The following is an 18,576-nucleotide window of genomic DNA, read 5'->3' on the forward strand; positions in this document are numbered from 1 at the left end:
GGGTTTATTGTTAGTCTGTTAGGGTTTTTTGTTTGTCTGTTAGGGTTTATTGTTAGTCTGTTAGGGTTTATTATTGTCTGTTAGGGTTTATTGTTTGTCTGTTAGGGTTTTTGTTAGTCTGTTAGGGTTTATTGTTTGTCTGTTAGGGTTTATTGTTAGTCTGTTAGGGTTTATTGTTAGTCTGTTAGGGTTTATTGTTTGTCTGTTAGGGTTTGTTGTTTGTCTGTTAGGGTTTATTTTGTCTGTTAGGGTTTTTTTTGTCTGTTAGGGTTTTTGTTTGTCTGTTAGGGTTTATTGTTTGTCTGTTAGGGTTTTTGTTAGTCTGTTAGGGTTTTTGTTTGTCTGTTAGGGTTTATTGTTAGTCTGTTAGGGTTTTATTGTTTGTCTGTAGTTTAGGTTGTTAGGTTTATTTTGTCTGTTAGGGTTTATTGTTTGTCTGTTAGGGTTTGTTGTTTGTCTGTTAGGGTTTTTGTTTGTCTGTTAGGGTTTATTGTTTGTCTGTTAGGGTTTATTATTAGTCTGTTAGGGTTTATTGTTAGTCTGTTAGGGTTTTTGTTAGTCTGTTAGGGTTTTGTTTTAGTCTGTTAGGGTTTATTGTTTGTCTGTTAGGGTTTATTATTAGTCTGTTAGGGTTTATTGTTAGTCTGTTAGGGTTTATTATTTGTCTGTTAGGTTTTGTTTGTCTTTAGGTTTTGTTAGTCTGTTAGGGTTTTTGTTTGTCTGTTAGGGTTTGTCTGTTAGGTTTATTTTGTCTGTTAGGGTTTATTTTGTCTGTTAGGGTTTTTGTTTGTCTGTTAGGGTTTATTGTTTGTCTGTTAGGGTTTATTGTTTGTCTGTTAGGGTTTATTGTTTGTCTGTTAGGGTTTATTGTTTGTCTGTTAGGGTTTATTGTTTGTCTGTTAGGGTTTATTGTTTGTCTGTTAGGGTTTATTGTTTGTCTGTTAGGGTTTATTATTAGTCTGTTAGGGTTTTGTTGTCTGTTAGGGTTTTTGTTTGTCTGTTAGGGTTTTTGTTTGTCTGTTAGGGTTTATTGTTTGTCTGTTAGGGTTGTTGTGTTAGTTTTAGGTTTTTTTGTCTGTTAGGGTTTATTGTTGTCTGTTAGGGTTTATTATTAGTCTGTTAGGGTTTATTATTAGTCTGTTAGGGTTTATTATTAGTCTGTTAGGGTTAGTCTGTTAGGGTTTGTTGTTTGTCTGTTAGGGTTTATTGTTTGTCTGTTAGGGTTTATTATTGTCTGTTGGGTTCTTGTTAGTCTGTTGGGTTTTTGTTTGTCTGTTAGGGTTTATTATTAGTCTGTTAGGGTTTATTGTTTGTCTGTTAGGGTTTTTGTTTGTCTGTTGGTTTATTGTTTGTCTGTTAGGGTTTATTGTTTGTCTGTTAGGGTTTATTGTTTGTCTGTTAGGGTTTATTTTAGTCTGTTAGGGTTTATTGTTAGTCTGTTAGGGTTTTGTTTGTCTGTTAGGGTTTTGTTTGTTTGTCTGTGTTAGGGTTTAGTCTGTTGTTTGTCTGTTAGTCTGTTAGGTTTATTATTAGTCTGTTAGGGTTTATTATTAGTCTGTTAGGGTTTCTTGTTTTCTGTTAGGGTTTATTGGTCTTTGTCTGTTAGGGGTCTGTTAGGTTTGTTGTTTGTCTGTTAGGGTTTGTTTGTTTTTCTGTTAGGGTTTGTTGTTTGTCTGTTAGGGTGTTAGGGTTTATTGTTAGTCTGTTAGGGTTTATTGTTTTACTCCAGTTAGGTTTACTGTTAGTCTGGTGAAGGGTTTAATTTGTTAGTCTGTAAGGTTTTTGGTCTGTTCCAGGGTTTATTGTTTGTCTGTTAGAGGTTTATTCATTATGTCTGTTAGGGTTTTATTGTTAGTCTGTTAGGTTTTACTACTTAGTCCATCTGTTAGGGTTTACTTTGTTAGTCTGTTACGGGGTTTTATTATTGCTGTTAGGGTTATTATTAGTCTAGTTTGGGTTTTTTTTTTTGTTTTTAGGGTTTATTGTTAGTCTGTTAGGGTTTATTGTTGTCTGTTAGGGTCTTATTATTAGTCTGTTTCCAGGGTTTTTATTGTTTAGTCTGTTAGGGTTTATACCAATCATTTGTCAGTTTGGTTTATTATTAGGTCTGGTTAGGTTTTATTATTAGTCTTGTAGGGTTTATTGTTTATCTGTAGGTCGTTTATTGTTAGTCTGTTAGGGTTTATCATGGTTGTCTGTTAGGGTTTATTGTTAGTCTGTTAGGGTTTAATTATTAGTCCTGTTAGGGTTTATTGTTTAGTCTGTTAGGGTTTATTGTAATTAGTCTGTTAGGGTTTTTATTAATCTGTTAGGGTTTATTGTTTGTCTGTTAGGGTATATTATTAGTCTTAGGGTTTACCATTATCTAGTCTTTAGGGTTTATTGTTAGTCTGTGTTAGGGTTTATTATTTGTCTGTTAGGGTTTTTGGTTAGTCTCGTTAGGTTTACTTATTACCAGTATGTCTAGGGTTTATTATTAGTCTTAAGGGTTTAGTTGTTTGTCTGTTAGGGTTTCATTATTGTCTGTTAGGGTTTATTGTTTGTCTGTATAAGGTTTATTATTAATCTGTTAGGGTTTTATTGTTTGTCTGTTAGGGTTTATTTATTATTAGTCTGTTAGGGTTTATTGTTAGTCTGTTAGAAGGGTTTCTAAGGTGATTAGTCTGTTAGGGTTTATTGTTAGTTGTTAGGGGTTCTTATTAGTCTGTTAGGGTTTATTGTTTGTCTGTTAGAGTTTTTACTTAGATCTGTCTGTGAGGGTTTATTGTTAGTCTGTTAGTGGTTTCTTGTTTGTGGTTGTTAGGGTTTTTTATTAGGGTTGTTATTTCTTCATGTGTTTATTGTTAGTCAGTTAAGGTTTATTATTAGTCTGTTAGGGTTTATTATTAGTCTGTTAGGTTTATTATTAGGTCTGTTAGGGTTTGTTGTTAGTCTGTTAGGGTTTAATTATTAGTCTGTATAGGGTTTATTGTTTAGTCTGTTAGTTCGTTGTTTCTTGTTTTGTCTGTTAGGGTTTATTTATTGTTAGTGTTAGGTTTATACATATCAATTGTCTGTTAGGGTTGTATTGTTAGTCTGTTAGAGTTTTATTGTTTGTCTGTTAGGGTTTATTGTTAGTCTGTTAGGTTTTTACCAATCATCTATTAGTTTTTGTCTGTTAGGGTGAAGTGTTTTACTACCAATTCTATCTGTTAGTGTTTATTGTTAGTGGGTGTTTTTTACTACCAATTTGTCTGTTAGTGGTTTATTGTTAGTGGTTAAGTGTTTTTTACCAATCATCTATCTGTTAGGGTTTTGTTAGTGGGTTAAGTGTTATTCCATAGGGTTTATTGTTAGTGGGTGAAGTTACTACCAATCAGTCTATTAGTGGTTTATTGTTAGTGGGTTAGTGTTTTTTTATACCAATTCTATCTCCAGTGGTTTTTTGTTAGTGGGTGAAGTGTCTCCAGGGTTTATTTTTTATTTGTAGTGGGTGTTTCTATCTCCAGGTTAGTGGGTGAAGTGTTTTTATTACCAATCATCTATCTCCATGGTTTATTGTTAGTGGGTGAAGTGTTTTACTTACCAATCATCTATTCCAGGTTTATTTTTTGTCTGTTAGGGTTTTAGAAGTGTTTACTACCATTACATCTCATCTGCATTGGTTAATATGTTGAGTGGAGTGAAGTGTTTTATATTAAGAATTAAACTACCAACAGTCTTTATCTCCAGTGGTTTATTGTTAGTGGGTGTGAAGAGATTTGTTGTACACACCCAGAGTCTAATCTTCCATTTTGGGTTTTATTGTTCCAGGTGTAGTGAAGTTGTTTTACTACCTAATTCATCTAACTCCTCAGTTGGTTTTTTAATGTTAGTGGGTGAATAGTGTTTTAAACTACCCAAACAAAAAATTGTACTCTCCATTGGTATAATATGTTTGTGTGTGAGAGTGTTTTAATATCCAAATTAACCAACTCGAGTGGTATCTATGTTAGTGGGTGAAGTGTTTTAATATTAATAATCTCATACTCGAGTGGATTTATTGGTAATGGGTGAAGTTTATATACTTCCAATCATCAATCTCAGTTGGGCCCTATTGTTAGTGGGTGAATTGTTTTATTACAATCCGTCTAACTCCAGTGGTGTATTCCTAGTGGCTGTGAACCACCCAAACAGCAATCATATATCTCCTGTGGATTATATGATAGTGTAGTGAGAAGTAGAATAAACTTACCAGAATCATCTAACATCCAGCACTGGTTTTAATGTTAGTGGTTTATAGTGTTAATTACTAACAATAACTCATCAACAACATCTCCATGTGTGTTTATGTTACGTAAGTGGGTGGAATGATAAAATTAACCAACTTCCAATCATCCAAGCAATCAATCACCAAGTGGTTTCAATGAAAGATGTGGGTGGAAGTGTATTACAGATACCAACCAGTATATCCAAACTATCTCCTCACCAGTTGGTTGTATAAATAAAGATGTTATGTCATATAAAAAAACACCCCCCAACCAAACAAAAGCCTCATTCTCCCATTTGTTTGTAGTATTAGCGAAAGTTAAGTGTTTACGACAACCAATCATCTATCACCAGTAGGTTCATTTTCCAGTAGGTGAAGTGTATTTAACTAACCAATCATCTATCTTGCCAGTGGGTTATATGTTAGTGGGTGAAGTGTGAGTATAACTATCTAGTCTCCAGTCGTTTATTCTTGTGGGTTATTTATTGAAGATGGAGTTTTAGACTACCAAAAACAACTATCTCCTAGTTGAATAATTGTTTGAGTGGTGTGAAGTGTTTTTCCTACCAATCAATCGAGTCACCATTGGTGGTTATTTGATTATAGTAGTGAAGTGTGATTATAACTACCTAACTCAATCGTGTCACGTCCATTTGTTTTAGTTATTAGTTCATGCAGAGTTCAAGATATGGTTTTTTTTTTACTACACAATCATCTATCTCCCTTGGTTTATTGTCAGAGTGGGATGAGGTAAGGTGGGGGGTGTTCGCAACCAAATAATGCTGTCCTTCCTGGTGTTATATAATTGGTTTATGGGTGTGAAAGTTTTATTACTACCAATCACATCTGTCTCCAGTTGATTTAAGGTGTTAGATGTGGGTTGTGAAGTGTATAAGTTAAATAATAATTCATCTAGATCATCCCAAGTGGTAATAATAGATTAGATGGGTGTAGTGTTATATAAATACTACCAATCCTACTATTCTCCAGTGTGATTATTGTTAGTGAAGGTTAAGTGTTGTATTACCAAACCATCTATCATCTCCAGTAGATTTATTTGTCTATGTGGGTGAAGTGTATTTTACTAACCACTTACAACGTGTCCCTCCGAATGGTGGTTGTATTGTTATGTGTGCGTGATGTGTGTTTACTGACAAACATCTATCTGCAACGGTTAGACGGTTAATTGATAATAGGGGTGAAGTGGTTTTACTAGCAAATCATCATATCTGCATTGCGTTTATTTGTAATAGTGGGAGTAAATGTTTTGTACTACAAACATTCAATCTCCAGAGGTTATGATTGTTAGTGGGATAGAGTCTTTGTACTACCATCAATCTGTCTCCAGAGGTTTTATTGTTAGTGGGTGAAGGTTGATTTTACTCAATCATCTATCTGCAGTGGAGATTTTTGTATAGATGGCTGAAGTGATTTATACTTAACCAATCATCTGTCAATAATGGTATCGTTTTAATGGGAGAGAGTGTTTTACCTACCAATCATATTTATCACACGCGATTTATTGATAGTGGGTGAGAGTGTTTTGAACTACCAATACTATCTCCAATGGTTTATTGTTATAGTGTGGTAGTAAGTGGAGTTTATATACAACAATCCATCTAACTCCAGTGGTTATATATAGTTTAGATGTTTTAGTATTTAAACTACCAATCATCATCTCCAGTTGTTAATTTGTAACTCGGGTGAAGTGTTTTATACCAACCATTCTATTCTCCAGTTTGGTTAGTTGTTAGTGTGGTGAAGTTTCTTTATATTACCAATTCAGTTTATCACTCAGTAGTTTATTGTCAGTGGGTTTGATGTGTTTTACTATACAATCATCTAACTCCAGTTGCGTATTATTTTTAAGTGGGGAGGATTAGTGGATTCACCATACTACCAAGCATCTATCTGCCAGATGGTATGTATTTGTTAGTGGGTGAATGTGATATATTACTCAACGCATTCCTATCTCCAGTGGTTTATTTGGTAGCTGTGGTGAAGTGTTTTGACTACCCAATCAGTACTATCTCCAGTGAGGTTAATCTATTAGTGGCGGTGAAGTGTTTATATTACTACAACGCCAGTCTATACTCACAGAGTAGTTTATTTGTGTCAGGGTGGGTGAAGTTGTAATTTATACGACACCAACCATTACTATCCTTCCCCAGTGGTTTAGTATTATAATCGGGTGAATGTGTTTTATACTACCATATCATCTAATCACCAGCTGTGTTTAATTTGTTAAGTCGGTGTAAGTGTGTGGAACTTCACAATCATGCTAACTCCAGTGGTTTATTGTAATGAGTGGCGTGAGTTTTTTTATTAAACTACAAATCATGAAGTTGACTCACAAGTAGTTTATTAGTTAGATGGGTGGAAGTGTTTGTATTATAACTACTAATGCATATATAGACAGGGGGTGTTTTGATTAGTGGGTGTGAAGTGTTTTACTACCCATTCATCTGTCTACAGTGGTTTATTGTTTGTGGGTGAAGTTACTGTTTAATACTAATCATATATCTACAGTGGTTTATTGTTAGTGGGTGAAGTGTTTGTATGCATCCATCTCCAGTGGTCTAATGTTATGTGGTGTGAAGTGGTTTATATATGTTACCAACCAGTCTAGTCTCTGCCGATGTGGATTATTTACTAGTGGGTGAAGAGATTACTACCAAATCATTATTGCTCAATTGGTTGATTGTTAGTCTGAAGTGACTTGGTTATTACTACCAGTTAATCTATCTTCCGTGGTATTATTGTTCAGGGGTAGTGGGTGAAGTATTTTTAAGCAAACCAACAACTATCTCCAGTTGTGTTTAATTGTGTTAGTGGTGTGTAAGGTGTTAAAACTCACAATCAACTTACACCAGAGTTTATAATTGTGACAATTATACTTATTTAATTTATTACCCCCGGCAGGATACTAACTCCAGAGTGATTAATAATCTATAAAGTGGGTGGGAGTCAGTAGTATATAAACACCAAACATCCTATACTCCAGTGGTTTTTATAGATAGTTGGGTTGAAAGTGCTTTTTTTGTACTAAAAACATCATCACATTCTCCAAGTGTGTATAAATATGAATAAGTGGTGGCTGAAGTAGCTTGTACCTTACCAATCCCCATCTGAATCTCCGATAGGTTTTAAGTTGATAGTGAGGGTGGAATTGTTTTACTTTACCAATCATCTATCTCCCAGTGGAATTTTATTTGTTAGTGGGGTGAAGGTGTTTTAGTACCAGTTCATCAAGTGGTTCTTTCATTAGTTGGGGTTAGGTGGTTTAATTACAACATAGTCACGTCTACCAGTCGTTTATTTTTAAGTCATTGTGAAGTGTTTTTACCACCACTATAATGTCCAGTGGGTTTTTGTTATTTGGTGAAAGTGTTCTTCACTACCAATCATCTATCTGACAGTGGTTATTAGTTGTTAGTGGTGTGAAAGTGTGGTTTACTACCAATCTTCTGTCCATCAAGTGGTTATTGGTTTCCAGTGGGTTTAATAGTGGTGTAGAGGTGTGAAAGTGTTTTGTTTTATTACCAAACAGTCTATCGTCCAGTGGATATTTAATGATTTGAAGTGGTGAAAGTGATTATTTATACTACCAAACATCTATCTCCAGTGGTTTAATATTGTTAGTGTGGTGTAAGTGTGTTTTACTGACTAAACATGCTATACTCGCAGAGTGTTTATTGTTAGTGTGCGTTGAAGTTTTTTACTACCAATCATCTATCTCCAGTTGTTTATTTATGATCTAGTCCGTTGAGGTGAGTGAAGTGTTTTTACTACCAATCTCATGTCTCCTCAGGTGGATTTATTGTTTAGTGGAGTGAACGTTGTTTTATCCTACCCATTCATCTTATCTCCAGTGTGTTTATTGTTAGTGGTGAGGTGAAGTGTTTTTATTAAACAACCAGTCTATCCTCCAGTGGCACTTTATTGTTAGTGGGTGAAGTGAATGTTATTTACTACCAATCATCTATCTCCAGTGTTTTTATTGTTAGTGTGGTTGGAAGTGGGTTTTACTACCCAATCATCTAGTCTCCAGTGGTTTATAGTTAGTGGAGGTGAAGTGTTATTACTACCCATCAACTATTCCATTGGTTTTATTGTATATGTGGGTGAAGTGTTGTTTTTAACCAATTCAGGTCTATCTCCAGTGGTTTATTGTTAGTGGGTAATGAAGTGTCTTTTACTACCAATGACATCTGACTCTCAGTGGTTTATTAGTATAGTGGGTGATGAGTGTTTTCCTACCAATCATCTGTACTTCCAGTGGTATTATTGTTAGTGGGTGAAGTGTTTTACTTACCAACTTCAGTTCCTATTCAGTGGTTTATTATTGTTTCGTGGGTGAAGTGTTTTTAACTATCACAATCATCTTGTCTCCAGTGTGTTTATTTGTTAGTGGGTGGAAGTGTTTTACTGTTATCAATATATCTTAGTGGGTGTATTGTTTGGGTGGGATGAAGTGTTTTATACCAATCATTAGGTCTCCTAGTAGGTTTATTGTTAGTAGGTGAAGAGTTTTATACAAATCCAGTCTATCTCCACAGTGGCTTTAATTGTTAGTGGGTGAAGATGTTATTACTTCCAATCATCTGTTCACAGTCAATTTATCTGTTAGTGGGTGAGTGTTTTATTACCAAACAGTCTATTCTCAGTGGGTTTATTGACAGTGGGTCTGAAGTCGTTTTACTACCAATCAGAATCTATCTCCACGTAGTTTATTTATGTTGTGGGTGAAGTGTATTTACTACCAATCAGCTATCTCAGTGGTTTATTGGTTAGTGGTGAAGTGTTTTACTACTAAACAATTGTCTCTCAGTGTGTTTATTGTATAAGTTGGGTTGAAGTGTGTTTTACTACCCATCATCTTTCACCAGTGGTATTAATTGTATAGTGGGGTTGAGTGTTTTTTACTATACAATGCAGCGATCTGCAGTGGTTTTATTTGTTATAGTGGGGAGAGTGTTGTTACTACCAATCGATCTCCACAGTGGTTTATTGTTAGTGTGGTGAAGTGTTTTACTACACATTAATTATCTCCAGTGGTTATATTGTTAGTGTTGGTGAAGTGTTTTTATTAACAACCAGTCTATCTTCAGTAGATTATTGTTTAGTGGGTGAAGTGTTTTACTACCCATTTTTCTCTTTTCTATCTCCATTCATGGTTTCTGTGTTACGTGTGTGGAGTGTTTTATACAATCGCAAGTTGTCAAACTCCAGTGTGTTAATTGTGGTAGTGAGTGAAAGTGTTCTTTACTACCAATTCAATCTATCCTCCAGTGTGGTTTATTGTTAGTGGGTGAAGTGTTTTAGACTACCAATGACAGACTTATCTACCAGTGGTTTATTTATTAGTTGGGTGAAGTGTTTATACTACCAATCATCATATCTCCAGCTGGTTTATTGTTTAGTGGGTGAAGTGTTGTTCTTATCCAAGCAAAGAGTCTATCTCCAGTGAGTTTATTGTCTAGTGGGGTGAAGTGTTTTTACTACCAACCATCTATCTCCACGTGGTTATATGTTAGTAGGTGAAGTGTTTTTACTATTCAATCATCTAACTTGCAGTGGGAGGGGTTTTTACAATATTGATCAGTGGTTTATTGTAAGTGTATTTAACTTACCAACCAATCTATCTCCAGTGGTTTATGTGGTGGTGGGTAGAAGTGTGTTTACTACAATCATCTATCTCCAGTGGTTTATTTTGTTTACAGTGGGTGAATGTGTTTTAGTGTTTTATTACCAACCAGCTATCCTCCAGTGGTTTATATTGTAAGTGGGTGAAGTGTTTTCCATCAATTCATCTAGTCACCCGTGGTATTATTGATAGCGGCGTTTGATAGTGTTTTATTACCCACCGTCATTATCTCCAGGGATTTATTGTCAGTGGTGAAAGTGATTTTATACCAATCATCTATCTCCAGTGGTTTATTGTGTTAGTGGGTGAAGTGTTAGCTGGACTCAAACGACATCTATCTCCAGTGGTTTATTGTTAGTGGGTGAGAGTTTTTTACTACCAATCCATCTATCTCCAGTGGTTATTTGTTATGTGGGGTGAAGTGTTTTACTACCACACCATCTATCTCCAGTGGTTTATTGTTAGTGGGTGAGAGTGGGTTTTACTACCAACCACATCTATCTCCAGTGTTTTATTGTTTTGTGGGTGAAGTGTTTTACTTAACCAATCATCTATCTCCAGTTGTATTATTGTTATGGTGGGTGAGTGTTTTTACCTACCAATCATCAGTTCAGTTCATTTATTGATAGTGGGAGTGAAGTGTTTTACTACCAATACATCTATCACCAGTGGTTTATTGTTAGTGGGATGAAGTGTTTTACTACCAATCATCTATCTCCAGTGTATTTTATTGTTAGTGGGGTGAAGTGTTTTACCTACCAACCTAGTCGCTATCTCCAGTGGGTTTATTGTTAGTGGGTGAAGTTGTTTTTACTACCGAATCAACTATCTCTAACTGCAGTATGGTTATGAAGTGATAGTACCAAGGGGTGAAGTGTGTTTTTACTACCAATACTAATCTATCTCCAGTGGTTTATTGTTAGTGGGGTGAAGTGTTATTTACTAACCAATATCTATCTCCAGTGGTTTATTGTTAGTGGGTGAAAGTGTTTTAACTTACCAATAATATCTTTATTCAGTGATTAATTGTTAGTGGCAGTGAAGTGTTTTACTACCACTTATCATCTATCTCCAGTGGGTTTATTGTTAGTGGGTGAAGTGTTTTACTACCAATCATCTGTCTCCAGTGGTTTATTGTTAGTGGGTGAAGTGTTTTACTACCAATCATCTATCTCCAGTGGTTTATTGTTAGTGGGTGAAGTGTTTTACTACCAATCATCTATCTCCAGTGGTTTATTGTTAGAGGGTGACGTGTTTTTATGACCAATCCATCTGTCTCCAGTGGTTCAGTTGTTGAGTGGGTGAAGTGTTTCTATTTACAATAACGTCTAATCTCCAGTGGGTTAATTGTCTAGGGTGGTCCGTATGGGGGTGAAGTGCTTTTATACCATATTATTCAGTGGTATTATTAGAAGTGGTTGTGAAGTGTTTTACTACCAATCATCTATCTCCAGTGGTTTCAATTGTTAGTGGCGGTGAAGTAGTTTTATTACCACCTCAGTCTATCATCTCAGTGGTTTTTTTGTTAGTGTGTGAATTGATATTACATCACATCAATGTCTCAGTCGGTTTATAGTTATGTTCAGTGGGTTGAAGTGTTTCTACTACTCATCTATCTCCAGTGGTTTATTTGTCTAGTGGGTGAAGTGATTTCTTACCACATCAGTCTACTCTCCAGTGGTTTCATTGTTAGTGTGGTGAAGTGTTTTACTACATCCATCTATCTTCCAGTGTGTTTAATTGTTAGTGGGTGAAGTGTTTTTTACCAACAGTATATCTCCAGAGTGGTTTAATTATTAGAGGGTGCAGTGTTTTTACTATAATCATCATCTCCAGTGGTTTTATTGTTAGTGGGTGAGTGTGTTTTACTACCATCATCTTAACTCACAGTGGTTTATTGTTAGTGTGTGAAGTGTTTTACTACCCAATCATCTATCTCCAGTGGTTTATTGTTAGTGGTGAAGTGGTTTTACTACCATCATCTATATCCAGTGGTTTATTGTTATGAGGGGTGAAGTGTTTTTTTACTACCAAACCAGTCCTATCTCCAGTGGTTTATTTTTAGTGGTGTGAAGTGTTTTATTACCAATACATCTATCTCCAGTGGTTTATTGTTAGTGGGTGAAGTGTCTTTATTCCTACCAATCATCTATTCCACCGTGGTTTATTGTTAGTGGGTGAAGTGTTTTTACTACCAATCATCTATCTCAGAGGTTTATTTGTTAGTGGGTGAAGTGTTTTACTACCAATCATCTATCTCCAGTGGTTTATTGTTAGTGGGTGAAGTGTTTTACTACCAAACCATCTTCATCTCCCAGTGGTTTATTATTGTTAGTGGGTTGGGTGAAGTGTTTTATTACCAATACAGTCAACCATCCCAGTGGTTTATTGTTATGTGGGTTTGAAGTTGTTTTACTACCAGTCATTTGATCTCAGTGGTTTATTGTATTGTGGGTGAAGTGTTTTACTACCAATCATCTATCTCCAGTGGTTTATTGTTAGTGGGTGAAGTGTTTTACTACCAATCATCTATCTCCAGTGGTTTATTGTTAGTGGGTGAAGTGTTTTACTACCAATCATCTGTCTCCAGTGGTATTATTGTTTAGTGGGTGAAGTGTTTTGAACTTTTACCAATCATCTCTATCTCCAGTGGTTTATTGTTAGTTGGGTGAAAGTTGTTTTACTACCATCATCTATCTCATAGTGGTTTTATTGTTAGTGGGTGAAGTGTTTCATCTATCTCCAGTGGTTTGTTTTATTGACCTTGTTTTACTACCAATCCATCTCGTCCCCAGTTGGTTTATTGTTAGTGGGTGGTGGAAGGTTATACTGAAATCAGCGATCTGAAGTATTGTGTTGAAAGTTAGTGAACTCGAGTGTGGAAGTGTGGAAAGTGTCTGTCTCAGTGGTTGAAAATTGTCGGGTGGAAGTGTTCTTACTACAATATCTGTCTCCAGTGGTTTATTGTTAGTGGGTGAAGTGTTTTTACTATAATCATCTATCTTCTCCAGTGGGTTTATTGTTAGTGGGTGAAGTGTTTTATTACCAACCAGTCTTTCTCTCAGTGGTTTATTGTTCAGTGGGTGAAGTGTTTTAGTACCAATTTTCTATATCCAGTGGTCTTATTGTTAGTGGTGTTGAAGTGTTATTTGGTACCAATCTTCTAATCTGCAGTCGGTTCTATTGTTAGTGGGTGTAGTGTGTTTACCTATCAATCATCTATCTACAGTGGTTATTGTTAGTGGGTGACAGTGTTTTATTACCAATATTGTCTCAGTGGTTTAATAGTTAGTGGGTGAAGTGATTTGTTACAAAATCTATCTGGAGTGGTTATTGTTAGGGGAGTGAAGTGTTTTACTACCTCCATCATCTGTTCCAGTGGTTTATTGTTATGTGGGTGAGTGTTTTACTGGTTATAATCTATTCCAATGATTCTATCTGTTAGTGGGTGAAGGAGTTTTACTACCAATCATATATCTCATGTCGGTTTATTGTGAGTGGGTGAAGTTTTTATACTACCCAATCATCTGTCTCCAGTGGCTTTATTGTTAGTAGGAGTGAAGTGTTTGAACCCAATATTATCTAGTGGTTTATTTGTTAGTGGGGTGACGTGTTTTATCACAAAGTACTTTCAGTGGTTAATTGTTCGTGGGGTGAAGTGTTTTTTACCAATAGTCTGTCTCCAGGGGGTTTATTGTTTAGTGGGTGAAGGTTTTGATTACCAAAGTCTATCTCCATGTCATCTATTGTTAGGGGGTGAAGGATTTACTACCAATTTATATCGTGGTTTATTCTTAGTGGGGGAGGTTTTGCTACCAAACATCTATCTCCAGTGGTTTCTTGTTAGTGGAGTGAAGTGTTTTACATTACTAACCAGTCTATTTCCAGTGGTTTATTGTTAGTGGTGAATTGGATTACTACCAATCATCTGTCCTCCCGTGGGTGAACGTTACGTGGGTGAAGGTTTTCCTACAATAATCTATCTCCAGTGGTTCATATTTAAGTGGGTTGAAGTGTTAATTTTTTATTAACCAACCACAGTTATCTCCAGTGTTATTGTTGTTAAGCTGGCGGGTGAAGTGTTTTATACTACCACAATCATCTATCTCCATTGGTTTATTGCTAGCGGGTGCAACGTGTTTTACTTTACAATCAGTCTATCTCCAGTGGTTTATTGTCAGTGGGTGAAGTATTATTATACCAATCAGTTATCACCAGTGGTTTATAGTTAGTGGGTGAAGTGTTTTAATAACAAACCATCTGCTTCTCAGTGGGTTTATTGATAGTTGTGTGAAGTGTTTTTACGACCAACCCAGATCTATCTCCAGTGGTTTATTATTAGTGGGTGACACGTGGAGTTTTACTAACAATTGTCTATTCTCCAGTGGTTTATTGTTAGTGGGTGAAAGTGACCTGTATTACCAACCCGTTATCTCAGTGGTTTATTGTTTGTGTGGAAGTGGATTAATTCCTCTCATCTATCTCAGTGGTTTATTGTTAGTGGGTTGCGTGATTTAATACCCATACTTCTGTCTCCAGTGGTGTTATTGTTAGTGGGTGAAGTGTTTTACTACCAGATACACTTATCTCCATTGGTTTAATTTTTACGTGGAGTGGGTGAAGTGTTTCTTACTATCAATATTCTATCTCCAGTGGGTTTATGTTTTAGTGGTTGATGTGTTTTACTACCAATCATTCTATTTCCAGTGGTTTATTGTTAGAGGAGTGATGAAGTGTATTATACAACTGTTATTCCAGAGGTTTTTGTTAGTGGGTGAAGTGTTTTCTACCATATTGTTCCGTGGTTTATTGTTATGGCGTGAACAAGTGTCTTATAGCAATATCTATTCAGTGGTTAATGTCTAGTGGGTGAAGTATTTTATACCCAATCTCTTATCTCCAGTGGTTTTGTTTGTTAGTCTGTTGAAGTGTTTTACTACCAATGTCTATCTCCAGTGGTTTATGTTAGGTTTTCTTGTTTTTACTTGTTAGTGGTTTATTGTGGGTGTTTTACTACCAATCATCTTTAGTGGTTTATTGTTAGTGGGTGAAGTGTTTTATTACCAATCTGTCTATCTCCAGTGGTTTATTGTTAGTGGGTGAAGTGTTTTACTACCAATCATCTATCTCCAGTGGTTTATTGTTAGTGGGTGAAGTGTTTTACTTACCAATCATCTATCTCCAGTGTGGTTTATTGTTAGTCTGTTAGGTTTTTTATTTGTCTGTTAGTGGTTCTTAGTGGGTTTTGTTAGGGTTTCTTGTTTATTGTTAGTGGGTTTTTTTTTCATCTATCTCCAGTTTTTATTGTTGTTTGTTTCTGTTAGTGGTTTTATTGTTATCAATCTGTTAGGTGGTTTATTGTTAGTGGGTGAAGTGTTTTACTACCAATTCAATATCTATCTGTTTGTTTTTATTGTTTAGTGGGTGAGTGTTTTTTTACTACCAATGTTTGTCTCAGTTAGGGTTTATTGTTTGTGGGTTAAGTGTTTTACTACCAATCATCTATCTCCAGTGGTTTATTGTTAGTGGGTGAAGTGTTTTACTACCAATCATCTATCTCCAGTGGTTTATTGTTAGTGGGTGAAGTGGTTTACTACCAATCATCATTATCTCCAGTGGGTTTATTGTTTTACTACCAATTGTTAGTGGTTTATTGTTTGTCTGTTTAGTGTTTTATTACCAATCATCTTGTTTGTGGTTTATTGTTAGTGGTTTTTTACTTGTTCTATCTGTTAGTGGTTTATTGTTAGTGGGTTAAGTTTTTACTACCAATCATTTATCTCCAGGGTTTATTTGTTAGTCTGTTAGTGTTTTACTTCATTTGTCTGTGGTTTATTGTTAGTGGTTGAAGTGTTTTACTACTTCTATTCAGTCTGGTTAGTTGGTTGTTTTACTAGTCTCATCTTCTCCAGTGGTTTTTGTTTGTTGGGGGTGAAGTGTTTTACTTTAATCATCTAGGGTTTCAGTGGTTTATTTAGGGGTACCAATGTCTATCTGTTTGTTTATTGTTAGTCTGTTAGGGTTTCTTGTTTGTCTGTTAGGGTTTATTGTTAGTCTGTTAGGGTTTCTTGTTTGTCTGTTAGGGTTTCTTGTTGTCTGTTAGGGTTTCTTGTTTGTCTGTTAGGGTTTCTTGTTTGTCTGTTAGGGTTTCTTGTTTGTCTGTTAGGGTTTCTTGTTTGTCTGTTAGGGTTTCTTGTTTGTCTGTTAGGGTTTCTTGTTTGTCTGTTAGGGTTTCTTGTTTGTCTGTTAGGGTTTCTTGTTTGTCTGTTAGGGTTTCTTGTTTGTCTGTTAGGGTTTCTTGTTTGTCTGTTAGGGTTTCTTGTTTGTCTGTTGTTTCTGTTTGTCTGTTAGGGTTTCTTGTTTGTCTGTTAGGGTTTTTTTATCTGTTAGGTTTCTTGTTGTCTGTTAGGTGTTAGTTTCTTGTTTGTCTGTTAGGGTTTATTGTTAGTCTGTTAGGGTTGTCTGTTAGGTGTTAGTCTGTTAGGGTTGGTTGTTAGTCTGTTAGGGTTGTTGTTGTCTGTTAGGGTTTGGTTGTTTGTCTGTTAGGGTTTATTGTTAGTCTGTTAGGGTTTCTTGTTTGTTTGTTAGTGTTTCTTGTTTGTCTGTCAGGGTTTCTTGTTTGTCTGTTATTGTTATTTGTTTGTCTGTTAGGGTTATTTGTTGTTGTCTGTTAGGGTTTCAGAGAAAGATTGGGGTTAACTTGGGAAAGGAGGGAGGGGGTGTAATATTATATTATGCATTTGTAAAGAGAAAAACATGTATTATGATGTAAGTTTTGATAGGTCACTGTACTAACACAGACACCTTTATTGGTTTTATGGAAACAAAAAAATCAATGTTGAATGATAGCCGACAATTTACAGTAGTGATAAATGGAGAATTACTGGGGGGGACTTTGATACATGATGCTGATGACAGACAGAGTCAATAGAAAAAAACCGTAGAATTAGATTATATAAAGGCAACAAATGATGTAATATTTCTGATAAAGTCCCTTGTTGTAAACTAGATGTGTGGTATTTGTCTATAATGTCAACAACCAGATACTTTGGGGCTTAGCACAGCCTGATAAACAATTACACATTATTGTCATGGAGAGCTGATCATTTTAGTTTGACCAAACATTGTACATTGTGTAAGAGTTGGAATGTATACTTATAAAAGTTAGACATTCATTGGTAAGTGCTTATATGTTCATGGCTAGAGCTTGAAATGATTTGGCTTTCAGAATGTTTTGTTGTGTAGATGTTAGTGACTGTGTTTTTGATAGACAGGTGACTATCACAGTAAACAGGTCTTATTACCATAATGGCAATTTGAGGTTTTTCTGAATTGTTAAACCAATTTTCATGAGGTAATACTTACGATAACTTTAGTATGCATATCTTCCACAATTTCCCATTCATTTGTATATATAAATAAGAACAAAGAGAAATCCCAGAAATCCCATCATAGCAGAAGACAAATATGGTTATATCTGAGGACCAACAAAATGTTACTCTGTTATAAACCTAATTCATTATTCTTTATGCACAATTGTCCATATTACAATCATAAGAAACTTGGCAATTTCTGAGATTGAAATTACTATGTTGTTTACAATCATGAATTCATTGTAAGGGTGTTTGTTGTAAACATGATTTACTGTAAACAGAAGAGTTAAACACTTCAGTTTATATTATATTAATTTGTTTGGACAATCTGTAACACTGTCTCCCACGATTTCATCTCAATTATAGGTAAAAAAAAAGAAGATATAATTTCTGAATTGTCCATTTGTTCCTAGCATGTTCTTTAGATATAAGAGATAATGAGACGAAATAGAAGGTTATACTTATATGATTTAGGTTTGTTCATTTTGTCCATGCTATAACTTTGCTTTTATTTCTTCAGATTTAACTAAAGACAAAAAGAAGAAAAGCTGGAAAGTGAAATCTTACTTCCCTTTGACAGGACGAGCAGAAAACAGGGGCAAAGAATTTGTGCACAATGACCTGATCTACCTCGCTGAGAAACTTTCAGGTTTGTCATTGTGTTCTTACATGTTTTGTATGTTTTTTACTTGTCAACAGTTAAGTTCAGTTTCAGGTAGGTCACTACTCTGTATTTGTATATTAATGAGTTAACTCCCTTGCGGGTAGCTATCCATTTTGACATCATTATTTCGTGAATGCAATTTACGTAGTTTTCTTCGAAAAGTATGACATAACGCTTGCAAACATATGATGTCACAATCAATACCTACCCGCAAGGGCAGATAACTCTATAATATGGAAATACAGAATTGTAGCAGCTGAAGGCTACCTCACAAAACAACATGTGATATGTTTATTACAGAGATACAGTAACTTTATAGTAGTCACTGTAGCTTGTAGTTGATGGTCTGATTAAAGTTGTGCTATTAGAGGTTTGAATTATTTCTGAGAAATCCAAGGTTGCCTCTAAAGGGCTTTATCATCTCCATCGTCAACTTCAAAAAACAAAAACATCTGATTTCAATGGCATTCAGTATACAGTGGTTTTAAGAGACACTGAACACCAAGGTTTTGATGGGATATAGATAGTTTACTACTGTTTTATCAGGGAAGCTTTACTGCAATTGAGGTATGCTAGAAGTACAACTGCTTCAGCAATTAAAAGAGCATTGAGCCCTCCAGATGTAACAAAATTGTTTTACGAGAAAACAAATTGTATTAAAGGA

The 18,576-nt window shown here is 35.3% G+C and overlaps 1 protein-coding gene across 2 annotated transcripts in view; it reads left to right on the forward strand.

Annotated features, from left to right (window-relative positions):
- LOC138327331 (gem-associated protein 5-like) overlaps positions 1 to 18,576 on the forward strand; it is a 252,249-nt gene that overhangs the window by 60,112 nt on the left and 173,561 nt on the right. For both annotated transcript variants that reach the window (XM_069273348.1, XM_069273349.1), the window contains exon 17: positions 17,769 to 17,897. In XM_069273348.1, the coding sequence (XP_069129449.1) occupies positions 17,769 to 17,897 (129 nt within the window). The remainder of the gene's footprint in view (positions 1 to 17,768; positions 17,898 to 18,576) is intronic.

This window comes from Argopecten irradians, chromosome 7 (genome assembly GCF_041381155.1).
Source record: "Argopecten irradians isolate NY chromosome 7, Ai_NY, whole genome shotgun sequence".
Lineage (NCBI taxonomy): Eukaryota > Metazoa > Mollusca > Bivalvia > Pectinida > Pectinidae > Argopecten > Argopecten irradians.